Source organism: Thalassophryne amazonica, chromosome 19 (assembly GCF_902500255.1).
Source record: "Thalassophryne amazonica chromosome 19, fThaAma1.1, whole genome shotgun sequence".
NCBI classification, from domain to species: domain Eukaryota; kingdom Metazoa; phylum Chordata; class Actinopteri; order Batrachoidiformes; family Batrachoididae; genus Thalassophryne; species Thalassophryne amazonica.
Genome location: NC_047121.1, coordinates 3,970,637 through 3,985,929, shown reverse-complemented (window position 1 = coordinate 3,985,929; position 15,293 = coordinate 3,970,637). Strand labels below are relative to the sequence as shown.

The following is a 15,293-nucleotide window of genomic DNA, read 5'->3' as shown; positions in this document are numbered from 1 at the left end:
ATATCAGACATAAATCAATGCTAGAAAGACACCAAAAGGGAATTTGCTTTGCAACAACAGTTTTCTTGTTAGAGAAATTACTAACCCGCGCTTACATTGTGCACCATGAACACAAATGACAAATGTCCTAGAGTTTTCTTAAGATGTACAGTGTAAGTATCTGTATCTGCTTGCCTAGTGGATACTGGCTTTTGTTAGATGTTTTCTTACTGAGCTGTTTTACACTTTGTCATGAACTCTACATTTAGATTCATGAAGGAATCTTGGTGGTAGACTTGGACAGTGACCTCTTCCAGATTGTTCTCGACTATATATTGTGAAGAAGTTTTTAATTAAATAAAAAATAATTCTGCCATTGTCCGTTTTAGTTGTCTTTTGTGGTCTTCCAGACATTTTGTTATTGCTGATTTTACCAGTGCGGTCTTTCTTTTTAAGAATGTACCAAATTGATGGTATGGCCACTCCTAATGTTTCTGCCATCAAAGCCTGGACTTTGTGGTCGCAGGATGCGGGACTTCTCTGTGTTCCCAGGGTGAAGAAGAAGTCAGCGGGTCAAAGAGCCTTTTCTCATCGTGCACTCACCCTGTGGAACAGTCTTCCTGCGACAGTGAGGCAGTCAGACTCCGTGGACATTTTTAAGTCAAGACTGAAAACCCATTTTTATTCTCTTTCTTATGAATAATTTTTATTTTTTATCCGTTTTATTCTTTTACTTCTGCTTTTAATTATGTATTTTAAATTTTTTATTCATTTTTAATTATTTATTTTATGTTGTATTGTTTCGTGTAAGGCACCTTGAGACGGCTTTTGCTGTGATTTGGCACATTATAAGCTAATTAAATTAAATTAATTGATTAAATTAAGAACACTTCTATGGATGTCTTATTGAGAGTTTCAATGACCAGCTGCCTATGCAAATGTGAAACCTACCATCTCAGACGAGCTGAGGGACCGAGGAGAGTAATAAGGACTAAGAAGGTCCAAGACTTAGGATGGAGCTACTCGATGACATGCTGTGTATGGATGCTGAACTGCGAGTCAGTGCAGCGAGGCCAGTACAGAGGTCATGTGATCCTGTTATTGGTGCCCGTCCACAGAATGGCAGCAGCTCCAAGCAGGCGCGGGTAGACTGGTTGATCCAGAGTGCTGAGATGCAGTGGTCACACCTTGAGAAAACGACTGCATGCGTGAATGCCTTTTGCTCGGTCTCTGACCTTATAGGAGCAGTTCGACTCTCACAGTGGTCCTCAAGTGGGGAAAAAGAAAAATTAAAGCTTGTTGTTGTTATTAGACTTTCGGCTGGTCCAGTTTGTTCAGGGTCGCCACAGCACATCTAGTATGGACCTGCACTGGGATTTGGCACAAGTTTTACTCCAGATAGCCTTCCTGACGCAACTCCAGTTTTACCTGGAGAAACAGGCACGGTCCCTGGTCTTCTGAAGAGGTCTCCCATCCAAGTACTAACCAGGAACCGCTCTGCTTAGCTCCTGAGATTTGACAGGACCAGGCTGACAGAGAGCAGACTGACCTCTAAAAATTAAAGCATCAATAAAGACATCAAAAAGTTACAGAGCCAACATGGAACCCTGGTGTACTGATGCACTGACAGAAAGCACAAACTTTATGAATCTTGCATTAAGATAACATCTGAGCCATGCAAATAATTTCCCAGTTACGGACTTTGATGCAGAGTGCAATGATGTGAACTCCTCCTGGTCCGGGGTGGTGCTCCACCTCTGAGATGAGGCGGCAGGAAGAACAGTTGTGCTGTGGCTGGGTCAGAGATAAGGTTCTTACAAAAGAGATACCTCCATAACAATTTCTGAAGAGCAGATTCTATCACCTTACTGATACTAGATAGCAGGGAGACATGGGGCTGTACTTTGAGAGATCAGATCCAGAGTTCCTTTGATGTACTGGTATCATTGTGGCCATAAAGTTTCATCACCAACATTGCAGTCCAAATGGAGGTCACCAGCACTGAGGCCATGTTGCTGAAGCCACTGCTATGTTGGGCAGGGCAGGTGTCCAGGATGAAGGATCAATGTCTCCCCAAGACTGTTCTGTATGGCAAGCTGACCATTGGCCATCATGACGCGGGGGTACACAAGAAACGACCCAAGGACTGCTTGAAGAAATCCCTTGGTGCTCGTCACAAAGACCATCACCGGTGCTCCACCATAGCTGCAAACCATGACGCCTGGTATCACATCATCAATCATGTTGTTTCCTCCTTCAAAGACTCTCGCAGAGCCACCCTTAAGGACAAAAGGCGCAGGAGCATGCACTGGGGCGGTTTGCAGCCGAGTGTGAAGTGGCCGGGATGAAAATCAGCACCTCCAAAACCGAGGCCATGTTCTCGACCGGAAAAAGGCGCTTTGCCCTCTTCAGGTCGGTGGAGTGTCCTTGCCTCAAGTGAAGGAGTTTAAGTATCTCGGGGTCTTCTTCATGAGTGAGGGACGGATGGAGCGTGAGATCGATACACGGATCGGTGCAGCATCTGCAGTGATGCGGTCGCTGTATCGCACCGTCGTGGTGAAGAGAGAGCTGAGTAGGGGGGGCAAAGCTCTCGATTTACCGATCGATCTACGTTCCAATCCTCACCTATGGTCATGAGATTTGGCTCATGACCAAAAGACCGAGATCGCGAGTACAAGCGGCCGAGATGAGTTTCCTCCGCAGGGTGGCTGGGCGCTCCCTTAGAGATAGGGTGAGGAGCTCGGTCACTCGGGAGGAGCTCGGAGTCGAGCCGCTGCTCCTCCACGTCGAAAGGAGTCAGTTGAGGTGGCTCGGACATCTTTTCCGGATGCCCCCTGGACGCCTCACTGGAGAGGTGTTCCAGGCACGTCCCACTGGGAGGATGCCCCGAGGAAGACCCAGGACACGCTGGAGGGACTACATCTCTCGGCTGGCTTGGGAACGCCTTGGGGTTCCCCCGGAGGAGCTGGGGGAGGTGTGTGTGGATCGGGAGGTCTGGGTCGCTTTGCTTGAGCTGCTGTCCCCGCGACCCGACTCCGGATAAAGCGGAAGAAAATGGATGGATGGATGGATGGCGCAGGGGGAAGAATAGAGACACTGTAACATGAGCCAAGATCTGACTGGTTGTCCTGTATGACCATTCTTCTGTTCCACTCCACTGTGAAGCTGTGACTGGTGGTGCAACAGGAACAAGTTGTGCTGTGTAAGGTTTTTCCAATCAGAACAGAGACCTGTAACTATTTCAGAGTGTCTGGGGTGTCTTGGTGGCTTCCCTCACTAGTTTCCTTCTTGCACAGTCACAGTTTTTGACAACTGCCTACTCCAGGCAGAGTCACCCTACAGTACCATACTGTTTGTTATTGCTTAATGATTGATATATTCGGTGATGTGGAAATGTTGATGCATCCACCACGCCTTCAATATGGAAAACTGGCTGTAAAGGTAATGACATGTATTACAAATAACCTTTATCTTTTGTTTGTTAAACTACTGATGAAAACGGAGTCACTATGTATACAAACGGCTGTAATTCCTAAATTGTTAATGTAGTATTTTTGTTCAACTAATTGAATTAAAGCAGAAAGTCTACAAGCACATCTTGATTGTTTTATTTTAACTCTAAAGTGGTGTACAGAAATAAAATTACAAAAACCGGCTCAGTGTCCATCTACTTAAGGACCCGACTGTAAAAGTGAACTCTTTTCTGTGTCCAGTTCTTGCAGTATGTTCTTCTTAATGCTCTTTGTTTCAACAGAACGCTGCTAACAGATGATGGTGAGACTTTAATCTACTTTCTGCAAAGGATGTCCCCCCCCCAACTGTAATGCAAACAATTCCCTGATTTTCCATTAAGGAATATTTGTTAATCCACTTCTTCCCAAAAGTGAATTCATTTTTGAACTGATTGTTATTATAATACAAGTCCTTCTTTAAATTTGTGATTGTCCTGTAGGTTTGCTGTATTTTCCTCCTGGTTATAAGATGTTCTTGCTTCAAGGAATTATGGTGTTCAGCCATCTCATCTTTTTATAAATGTCTGCATCACTATCGCTCCATAGCTTTTTGTAAACCAAGCGTTGTCACACAGTTTTCTTGGTCTACTGTGTTTTAGTGTGGTGAAGATATTAGTGCAAACTAGATCAGATATCTGACCACTGGAAGAACGGTCACATGACCCAGAACCTAACTTTGTAATATTTCCATACTCTCCTCTTCTAGGCCTCGACTCTGGGGAAAAAAAACGCTAAGCCTAGAAGAACCGGACTGTGGTTTGAGGGATCCAGCCTTCCCTGGCTCTTCATGTCTACTGTAGCTTGGTTTTAGTGACTGTTTGATACAGCACCAGACAGCTGGTGAAATATGAGGCCGATCAACCAGCAGCCACTTCTTGTGATGGACATTGTAGTCACCAACAAGCACAGCAGACTGGGCGCCAAACTCACTCGTCATCAAACACATTTAAGCCAAGGTGTTCCAAGGCGTGCACTTAATCTCATGTCAAGCTGTTGACTGAAAATGCTGCATACAAATTGTTAAAATGCTACTCAGTACTTATGCTTCTTGCCATTTGATGGTGACCTACCACAAACACACACCTTCTGACCAGCTATCACCACACGGTCACCGAGTCGGATCCCCATGGCGGAGAGCTGAATCCGGGCCTTATCTGAGAGAGCTGGAGGGACGTGAGCCTGCAGCGTGAGGAGAGCGGGGGAGGTGGGTCTGGGTAAAGCTTCTCTGAGCAAAGCCAGGAGCTCCTCAGACACAGTGGCTGCATCTGCCATCTCCAAAGGCATGTCAAGGGGATCGGGCACCACATCTGCTGGACACTGCCCTTTGTCATTCTGCAAAAACAAAGACAGGAAAAGCACAGAGGACCAATGAGTTCATTTTATTCAACAACCATCCCCACCCCAATAATGCTGCATGTCAGAAAAATGGTGTATAAATTTACATTATTAAAAAATTTATCATAATGAAAAACTGTTTCGGATATTTTGCTCCTCTTACCCGTGAATTAATTATCTCTGAAACAAGCACACTGGGTTTAATCTCCTCTCAGAACGCAAACCACAATCAGCGAGCTTGAAAGCAGCAAATGATCAGGAGGAGTTTAGTGGAGAGGCTCAGCGGAACCGAGGACACAAAGAACCGAACCAGTCAACAAACACCAACGGAGGCAGCAGGAGCCAACTGCAGAGGCCTGACAAACAGCTTCACACGGGTGTGGATGTGTACCACTGTGCCCTCCAGCTACAACAGGACCAGTCAGCAGTGGCGGGCACAACTAACCAAAAAGTTAGCTTCAATAACAGCTAGTCGGCTAACTGAAAAGTTATCTTTTATAAAGCTAAACCGATAAACCACCCAAAAATTTATCGGAAGCTACAGCTAACTGATAACCAATAACTTACAGTATTGCTTCCAATACACTTACAACTACTAACAAGCTGATTTTGAGTTTTAACACCACGATCGCTTCTGGTAGCATCTAAGGCGACCACAGACCCAAACAATAAGTCAGCACTTCTGTCTTTGAGTGCCCTGCCCCCTGCTGGAAGCTCCCGTTTACTACATAACTTGTAGCAGTGAAGCAATTGAGAGGCGCTAACCTCAACTCTACACACAGAAATCAAGCCATTTTTCCTTAACGAATACAGCCGTGCCGCAGTGAGGCAGAGGTGTTGGAAAATGGTTGGTTGACTCATGGTTGGCTCTCACAGACCTGTAACTTCTTTAAGAAGCTCTTATGTCCTCCACCTGTTACCTGTATTAACGGCACCTGTTGGAATGCATTATCTGTATAAAAGATACTTGTCCACAGCCTTAAACAGTCAGACTCCAAACTCAACCATGGCCAAGACCAAAGAGCTGCTGAAGGACACCAGGAAGAAAATTGTAGTCAAGCAGGTTGGTGTGAATAAATCAACTGTGGGAGCAATTGTAAGAAAATGGAAGACATACAAGACCATTGATAATCTCCCTCGATCTGGGGCTCCAAGCAAGATGTCATCCAGTGGGGTCAAAATGATCATGAGAACGGTGAACACAAATCCCAGAACTACACGGAGGGACCTGATGAATGACCTGCAGAGAGCTGGGCCCAAAGTAACAAAGGCTACACACGATGCAGAAAGGGATTCAAATCCTGCAGTGCCAGGCGTGTCCCCCTGCATAAGCCAGTACATGTCCAGGCCCGTCTGAAGTTTGCCAGAGAGCATATGGATGATCCAGAAGAGGACTGGGAGAATATCATGTGGTCAGATGAAACCAAAATACATTTTGGTAAAAACTCAACTCGCCGTGTTTGGAGGAAGAAGAATGCTGAGTTGCATTCCAAGAACACCATATCTACTGTGAAGCATGGGGGTGGAAACTTCATGCTTTGGGGCAGTTTTTCTGCAAAGGGGAAAGGATGACTGATCCGTGTTGAGGGAAGAATGAACATGGCCATGTATCGTGAGATTTTGAGCCAAAACCTCCTTCCATCAATGAGAGCATTGAAGATGCAACATGGCTGGGCCTTCCAACATGACAATGATCCCAAACACACTGCTCAGGCAACAAAGGAGTGGTTCTGTAAAAAGCATTTCAAGGTCCTGGAGTGGCCAAACCAGTCTCCAGACCTCAACCCCATAGAAAATTTGTTGAGGGAGTTGAAAGTCCATGTTGCCCAGCGACAGCCCCAAAAACATCACTGCTCTAGAGGAGATCTGCATGGAGGAATGGGCCAAAATACCAGCTACAGTGGGTGCAAACCTGGTGAAGACTTACAGGAAACGTTTGACCTCTGTCATTGCCAACAAAGATTATGTTACAAAGTATTGAGTTGAACTTTTGTTATTGACCAAATACTTATTTTCCACCATAATCTACAAATAAATTCTTTAAAATCCTACAATGTGATTTCCTGGATTTTTTTTTCCTCATTTTGTGTACCAATGATGAAAATTACAGACCTCTCTCATCTTTCTAAGTAGGAGAACTTGCACTATGAGGGACTGACTAAATACTTTTTTGCCCCTCTGTAGATAAACATCAAAAATCAGCTCTATTTTCACTGCCAATGCTTTCTGCTCACACGTCTCATAATGGGAACACCACAGTATGGACAGACGTCACCCCGGTTTGCATTTCTGCCTGTGACTGTACTGCAGCATAACACTGACTGCTCATGGAAATATATTAACTACAGTTTTTATTTAGCATTTTAAAATGTTTAGATATGCCCATTTTTAAAAAAAGATTTAACCTATACTAGCACTCAACAGTATCTGCTGATTTTATTTATTTGTTTTTTAAAATTATTTCTCAGAGGAGTAACTGATATTTTAGGCTTTAATTTTTTTTTACCCATTTAACACCAAACCATAAACAATTTAAACTACACTGGAAAAAATTAAGAATAATCTTTAATGTCAAAATGAATCATCTACAACATGATTTAAATTATGGAAAAATATAAAACCCCAAATAAATAATTACATCAGTCCACTTTGAACATAAGGCAACTACATCATTAAGTTTACAGGCTTCTGGCTCGAGAAAAGTCAGAGAGAATCAAGGAAAGTTTCCAAGTTATTTTGTATCCTTCATGTTCAGTTCAATCAAATCATCAAGAAATGGAAACATGATGGTAAATCTAATTCATGAGGAATAAGCAGTCCTATTCAGACCCTGAGGCCCACTGGGGCGATGCTCATCACTGGACACGGCACTGTGACGTGAATGAAGGTCTACAAGTCTCAGTTGTCTAGCACTAAAGAGGATCAATAATCAAATCAGTACACTCAACACTAAGGCATCAACTGAAACCTGCAACCACATCAATCAATCAATCTATCAATTTTTTTTATATAGCGCCAAATCACAACAAACAGCTGCCCCAAGGTGCTTTATATTGTAAGGCAAGGCCATACAATAATTACGGAAAAACCCCAACTGTCAAAACGACCCCCTGTGAGCAAGCACTTGGCGACAGTGGGAAGGAAAAACTCCCTTTTAACAGGAAGAAACCTCCAGCAGAACCAGGCTCAGGGAGGGGCAGTCTTCTGCTGGGACTGGTTGGGGCTGAGGGAGAGAACCAGGAAAAAGACATGCTGTGGAAGAGAGTAGAGATCAATCACTAATGATTAAATGCAGAGTGGTGCATACAGAGCAAAAAGAGAAAGAAACAGTGCATCATGGGAACCCCCCAGCAGTCTACGTCTATAGCAGCATAACTAAGGGATGGTTCAGGGTCACCTGATCCAGACTTAACTATAAGCTTTAGCAAAAAGGAAAGTTTTAAGCCTAATCTTAAAAGTAGAGAGGGTGTCTGTCTCCCTGATCTGATTTGGGAGCTGGTTCCACAGGAGAGGAGCCTGAAAGCTGAAGGCTCTGCCTCCCATTCTACTCTTACAAACCCTAGGAACTACTAGTAAGCCTGCAGTCAGAGCGAAGCGCTCTATTGGGGTGATATGGTACTATGAGGTCCCTAAGATAAGATGGGACCTGATTATTCAAAACCTTATAAGTAAGAAGAAGAATTTTAAATTCTATTCTAGAATTAACAGGAAGCCAATGAAGAGAGGCCAATATGGGTGAGATATGCTCTCTCCTTCTAGTCCCTGTCAGTACTCTAGCTGCAGCATTTTGAATTAACTGAAGGCTTTTCAGGGAACTTTTAGCACAACCTGATAATAATGAATTACAATAGTCCAGCCTAGAGGAAATAAATGCATGAATTAGTTTTTCAGCATCACTCTGAGACAAGACCTTTCTAATTTTAGAGATATTGTGCAAATGCAAAAAAGCAGTCCTACATATTTGTTTAATATGCGCATTGAATGACATATCCTGATTAAAAATGACTCCAAGATTTCTCACAGTATTACTAGAGGTCAGGGTAATGCCATCCAGAGTAAGGATCTGGTTAGACACCATGTTTCTAAGATTTGTGGGGCCAAGTACAATAACTTCAGTTTTATCTGAGTTTAAAAGCAGGAAATTAGAGGTCATCCATGTCTTTATGTCTGTGTGTCCTCTGGCTTCATGGATAGATAAAGCTGGGTATCATCTGCGTAACAATGAAAATTTAAGCAATGCTGTCTAATAATACTGCCTAAGGGAAACATGTATAAAGTGAATAAAATTGGTCCTAGCACATAACCTTGTGGAACTCCATAATGAACTTTAGTCTGTGAAGAAGATTCCCCATTTACATGAACAAATTGTAATCTATTAGATAAATATGATTCAAACCACCGCAGCGCAGTGCCTTTAATACCTATGGCATGCTCTAATCTCTGTAATAAAATTTTATGGTCAACAGTATCAAAAGCAGCACTGAGGTCTAACAGAACAAGCACAGAGATGAGTCCACTGTCTGAGGCCATAAGAAGATCATTTGTAACCTTCACTAATGCTGTTTCATCTGCATTCTCCGTCTGCCAACGAGCTCAGCTGTTTCGAGTACACAACTGAAATCAACTTAGCGATGTTTGAAAAGATCTTTAGACTGGAAATCCATTACAGCAAACAATTCATCTTTTAGGGTTTTTACACTTAAGTCAAGCAACTTGTGCACTTTAGCACAGTAAAATGACAGAGCTCCCACTGATCAGTGCTGGGGGGGGGGGGTGACTAATGTACATCTTATCATTAAACAGAGAAAGAACTCCTTTAGCAGCCATGCACGCCAACATGATAACATCATGCTTAACAAATGAAAGGCCAGTTTTACGCGATGTACAGTAGTGTTCAAAATAGTAGTGCTATGTGACTAAAAAGATTAATCCAGGTTTTGAGTATATTTCTTATTGTTACATGGGAAACAAGGTAACAGTAGATTCAGTAGATTCTCACAAATCCAACAAGACCAAGCATTCATGATATGCACACTCTTAAGGCTATGAAATTGGGCTATTAGTAAAAAAAGTAGAAAAGGGGGTGTTCACAATAATAGTAGTGTGGCATTCAGTCAGTGAGTTTGTCAATTTTGTCGAACAAACAGGTGTGAATCAGGTGTCCCCTATTTAAGGATGAAGCCAGCACCTGTTGAACATGCTTTTCTCTTTGAAAGCCTGAGGAAAATGGGACGTTCAAGACATTGTTCAGAAGAACAGCGTCGTTTGATTTAAAAGTTGATTGGAGAGGGGAAAACCTATATGCAGGTGCAAAAAATTATAGGCTGTTCATCTACAAGGTTACAATTTGCCAAAGAACACATCAACTGGCCTAAAGAGAAATGGAGGAATATTTTGTGGACTGATGAGAGTAAAATTGTTCTTTTTGGGTCCAAGGGCCGCAGACAGTTCGTGAGACAACCCCCGAACTCTGAATTCAAGCCACAGTTCACAGTTAAAACAGTGAAGCATGGTGGTGCAAGCATCATGATATGGGCATGTTTCTCCTACTATGGTGTTGGGCCTATATATCGCATACCAGGTATCATGGATCAGTTTGGATATGTCAAAATACTTGAAGAGGTCATGTTGCCTTATGCTGAAGAGGACATGCCCTTGAAATGGGTGTTTCAACAAGACAATGACCCCAAGCACACTAGTAAATGAGCAAAATCTTGGTTCTAAGCCAACAAAATTAATGCCTCGCAGATGTGAAGAAATCATGAAAAACTGTGGTTATACAACTAAATAGTAGTTTAGTGATTCACAGGATTGCTAAAAAAGCAGTTTGAACATAACAGTTTTGCTGCTATTATTGTGAACACCCCCTTTTCTACTTTTTTTTTTTACTAATAGCCCAATTTCATAGCCTTAAGAGTGTGCATATCATGAATGCTTGGTCTTGTTGGATTTGTGAGAATCTACTGAATCTACTGGTACCTTGTTTCCCATGTAACAATAAGAAATATACTCAAAACCTGGATTAATCTTTTTAGTCACATAGCACTAGTACTATTCTGAACACTATTGTATGCAAGCAGCAGCACGTACGCCCGCCTCCTGAGAGCGCACATTGCTGCTGGAAGGACTGACAGGCAGTAACAGACAGCACAGTGTAGAAGAAGCCTGAACTGGAAAATGTTTCTGATGTTTGGTGTAAACACAGTTTCTTCCTTTTTGCCACCATTTTGTTGCTGTTCAAACGAGTCACCTGACCACAGCGGTAAATCCACCAATCGGCCTCTTTAACCGTGCAGCACAGACAGCACAACCTTGAATGTTGGGAAGGCTGCACATCATCCCATCAGACAGGCTCTGCACCATTTCTTAACCCATAATTTTTATCTGCACGTTCGCCAAACAACGCCGACATGTAGCAGCACAGCAAAGAAAACCGGCCTTGGTGCAGTACGCTCCGGATGACGAACAGCTTGTCGCCTTCTCTACCGTATGTACTGTAAATCTTTTACCATCATTCTACAAGTTGATCTTTGCCTCGTTTTTACAAACAGCATGTATGTTGAACTGGACACACTTTTTAAAGGCGTTTTTTGATTAAAAAAATGATTCTGGTTGTGGTCATTTTGAAGTTTACAAATGCTGGCGTCTTATTTTAAACTCTTTGTATACTCAACAAAAATATAAACGCAACACTTTTGGTTTTGCTCCCATTTTGTATGAGATGAACTCAACGATCTAAAACTTTTTCCACATACACAATATCACCATTTCCCTCAAATATTGTTCACAAACCAGTCGAAATCTGTGATAATGAGCACTTCTCCTTTACTGAGATAATCCATCCCACCTCACAGGTGTGCCATATCAGGATGCTGATTAGACACCATGATTAGTGCACAGGTGTGCCTTAGACTGCCCACAATAAAAGGCCACTCTGAAAGGTGCAGTTTTGTTTTATTGGGGGGGGGGGGGGGGGATACCAGTCAGTATCTGGTGTGACCACCATTTGCCTCATGCAGTGCAACACATCTCCTTCGCATCATCCGTGAAGAGAACACCTCTCCAACGTGCCGAACGCCAGCGAATGTGAGCATTTGCCCACTCAAGTCGGTTACGACGACGAACTGGAGTCAGGTCGAGACCCCGATGAGGACGACGAGCATGCAGATGAGCTTCCCTGAGACGGTTTCTGACAGTTTGTGCAAAAATTCTTTGGTTATGCAAAGCGATTGTTCCAGCAGCTGTCCGAGTGGCTGGTCTCAGACGATCTTGGAGGTGAACATGCTGGATGTGGAGGTCCTGGGCTGGTGTGGTTACACGTGGTCTGCGGTTGTGAGGCTGGTTGGATGTACTGCCAAATTTTCTGAAACGCCTTTGGAGACGGCTTATGGTAGAGAAATGAACATTCAATACACGAGCAACAGCTCTGGTTGACATTCCTGCTGTCAGCATGCCAATTGCACGCTCCCTCAAATCTTGCGACATCTGTGGCATTGTGCTGTGTGATCAAACTGCACCTTTCAGAGTGGCCTTTTATTGTGGGCAGTCTAAGGCACACCTGTGCACTAATCATGGTGTCTAATCAGCATCCTGATATGGCACACCTGTGAGGTGGGATGGATTATCTCAGCAAAGGAGAAGTCCTCACTATCACAGATTTCGACTGGTTTGTGAACAATATTTGAGGGAAATGGTGATATTGTGTATGTGGAAAAAAGTTTTAGATCTTTGAGTTCATCTCATACAAAATGGGAGCAAAACCAAAAGTGTTGCATTTATATTTTTGTTAAGTATATTTACTAAGGTGGACTCTTGGTGGAGTCTGTTGTTGAAAGATGACGGTAGGAGTGTAATTTTCACACATCTACACAGGAGGGAGCACATGATCACCCATCTGTTCAGACGCACAGGTTACAGGTTCCATTTAGACTGTGTGGACCTTAGCTTCATCACAGGAGTTTAGATGAGCCCCCCCCCCCCCCCCCCCCCCCCCCCCCCACACACACACAGGCTGCAGGGAGAACATTTCAGTCAGAGTGAGTGAAATAAGACAAGACAGAGTGTAATGATCAGAGAATGTGTCTCAACTTAAACTGTCCATCAGACAAGCAAAATGTCATGTGGAACTATGTTCATGTTTAGTTTTTTGTTTTACTGCTTGTTTTTGTTTTGTGTTCATGTTCACTGTTTGCTCGTCTCGTGTCTGGGGTTTGGGTTTGTTTTTCTGTCTGTTTGCCACGCCCTGTTCCTGCATGTTCCTTCATACCTGTCCCTCATTTTCCTCCATCACCACCTACACTATTTAAGCCCTCTGTTTTCCTCACATCTCTGTCAGTTTGTCATGCCTTTGTGTCATTGTTCTCGCCTTCCTCATAGTCCTTATGTTGCCACACTGTGTTTTTGAACCTGTCCCTGTTTTTTGACCTCATTTCTTGTCTCATGATTTGAATACTACTGCTGTTTATTGCCTGCCTTCCCATGTACTGACCTTCACTTTGTTTTGCTATTAAACCCTTTTTTTCTCAACACTATTCCCCTTGGAGAGTCTCGCAATTGTGTCCTGTTTTTTGTGTCCAAGTTCATGACACAAAACATTACTTTGTGATTCACTCTCTCACACACACACACACACACACACCCTTCCATATCACTAAAAATATGGTCCGTAATGCAACAGCACAACAAAGCGGCTTTAAAAAACAATAATTGATTAGTTTTTACATTTTTTATTATTTGCACAGGTGTGCTTTGTTGAGCAGGAAAGGAAAACCTGGAAGGTGACTTTTTTGATTAGTCTTTAATTAAAAGTGCTTTTGACATCACACGTTTGGCACCAAGGTAAAAATAAAGATTTAGCACATTTTGTATTTAATACCAAATATCGGCACTCAACCTAAAAACAGCAAGATCTGATTTTTTTTGTTGTTGTTTTTGGTCCATATCATCTGACACTGGGTGGAACCATATTAAAAGCTAGTTAACCTGATTCATGTGTACTCAAATGGAAGCAGAAAGTCCACACTTTAAATTCCATTCTCATTCACTCATTCATTCGCTATAGTACCTGCTTATTCCAATTTAAAAGGTCACAGGGAAGCAGGACCTATCCCAGCAGTCACTGTATGAGAGGTGGGTGCACTCTTGACAGGCTGCCAGGGCCACAAACACATTCACACCTATGGTAATGGTAAATGGTCTGTATCTGCATCAGACGCTCGAAGCCTCACATTCACCCCGATGTCAGGCTGCTGCCATACAAGGCGCCCACTACACATCGGGAGTAACTAGGAGATTAAGGACCTTGCCCAAGGGCACTTAATGATTTTCCAGTCAGGCTGGGATTTGATCCGAGGATCCTCTGGTCTCAAGCCCAACACTAACCATTAGACCATCACCTCCCCAATTGTCAATTTAACATCACCTAACCTGCATGTATTTGGAAGTGAGAGGAAAGTGGAAAACAGACAAACCCACACAGAAATGACCAGGTGGGAATTGATCCCAGGATCTTCTGAGTGTGAGGGAACAGTGCTAAGCACAAAGCCACGGTGCTGCCCATACTTGTTCATAATTTCCCGTATATCTAAACCAATGGACTAACAGTAAGTAATAAATAAAGGCTTCTTTAAAAAATATAAATAAAATTCTCACTCAAATCAGCCACTTTTAACATGCGTGTGAAACTACATTCAAACAGGAACAAATGAAGATCCTCCACCATGAGATTAAGGTGCAGTGTTTTAGTGACCACCAGTGGCAAAGTGACCAACTGCAAAAAAAAGCAGGCAGCTCTGTTGTCAAACAGCTTTCAACCAGAAATTCTTCGATCCTGTGTCAAACATAAAATTGGCACCTTAAGCATGAATAAAATCCTTCAGCAGACTGAGAGCCTGTGCAGTAACTATGATGCAACTGCATAAGTGATGGTGATTGGATATATACACATACGAGGTCTCTTAGATAATAAACCGACCCTTTTATTTATTTTTTTTTAACTATATGGATTTGAATGACATGCGATTACACCAATCATGCTTGAACCCTCGTGCGCATGCGTGAGTTTTTTCACGCGTGTCGGTGACGTCATTTCCCTGTGGGCAGGCCTTGAGTGAGATGTGGTCCCGCCCTCTCGGCTGAATTCCTTTGTTTCACACGCTGCTCGAGACGGCGCGCGTTGCTTTATCAAAATTTTTTCTGGACCTGTGAGGAATATCCGAGTGGACACTATTCGAGAAATTAAGCTGGTTTTCTGTGAAAAGTTTAACGGCTGATGAGAGATTATGGGGTGTTTCTGTCGGTGTAAGGACTTCCCACGGAGCGGGACGTCCTGCAGCGCTTCCAGGCGCTGTCGTCGGCCTGTTTCGAGCTGAAAACATCCTAATTTAAGGCTTAATTCACCCAGGACATCGTGAGAGAACAGAGAAGATTCAGAAGAGGCCGGCATGAGGAATTTATGCGGACATTCCA

General features: G+C 43.1%; 1 protein-coding gene across 1 annotated transcript in view; it reads right to left on the bottom strand.

The window, feature by feature from the left end:
* LOC117500687 (CAP-Gly domain-containing linker protein 4-like) overlaps positions 1–15,293 on the bottom strand; it is a 147,069-nt gene that overhangs the window by 77,739 nt on the left and 54,037 nt on the right. Inside the window, exon 7 of the mRNA XM_034159449.1 lies at positions 4,575–4,823. Within this exon, the coding sequence (XP_034015340.1) occupies positions 4,575–4,823 (249 nt within the window). The remainder of the gene's footprint in view (positions 1–4,574; positions 4,824–15,293) is intronic.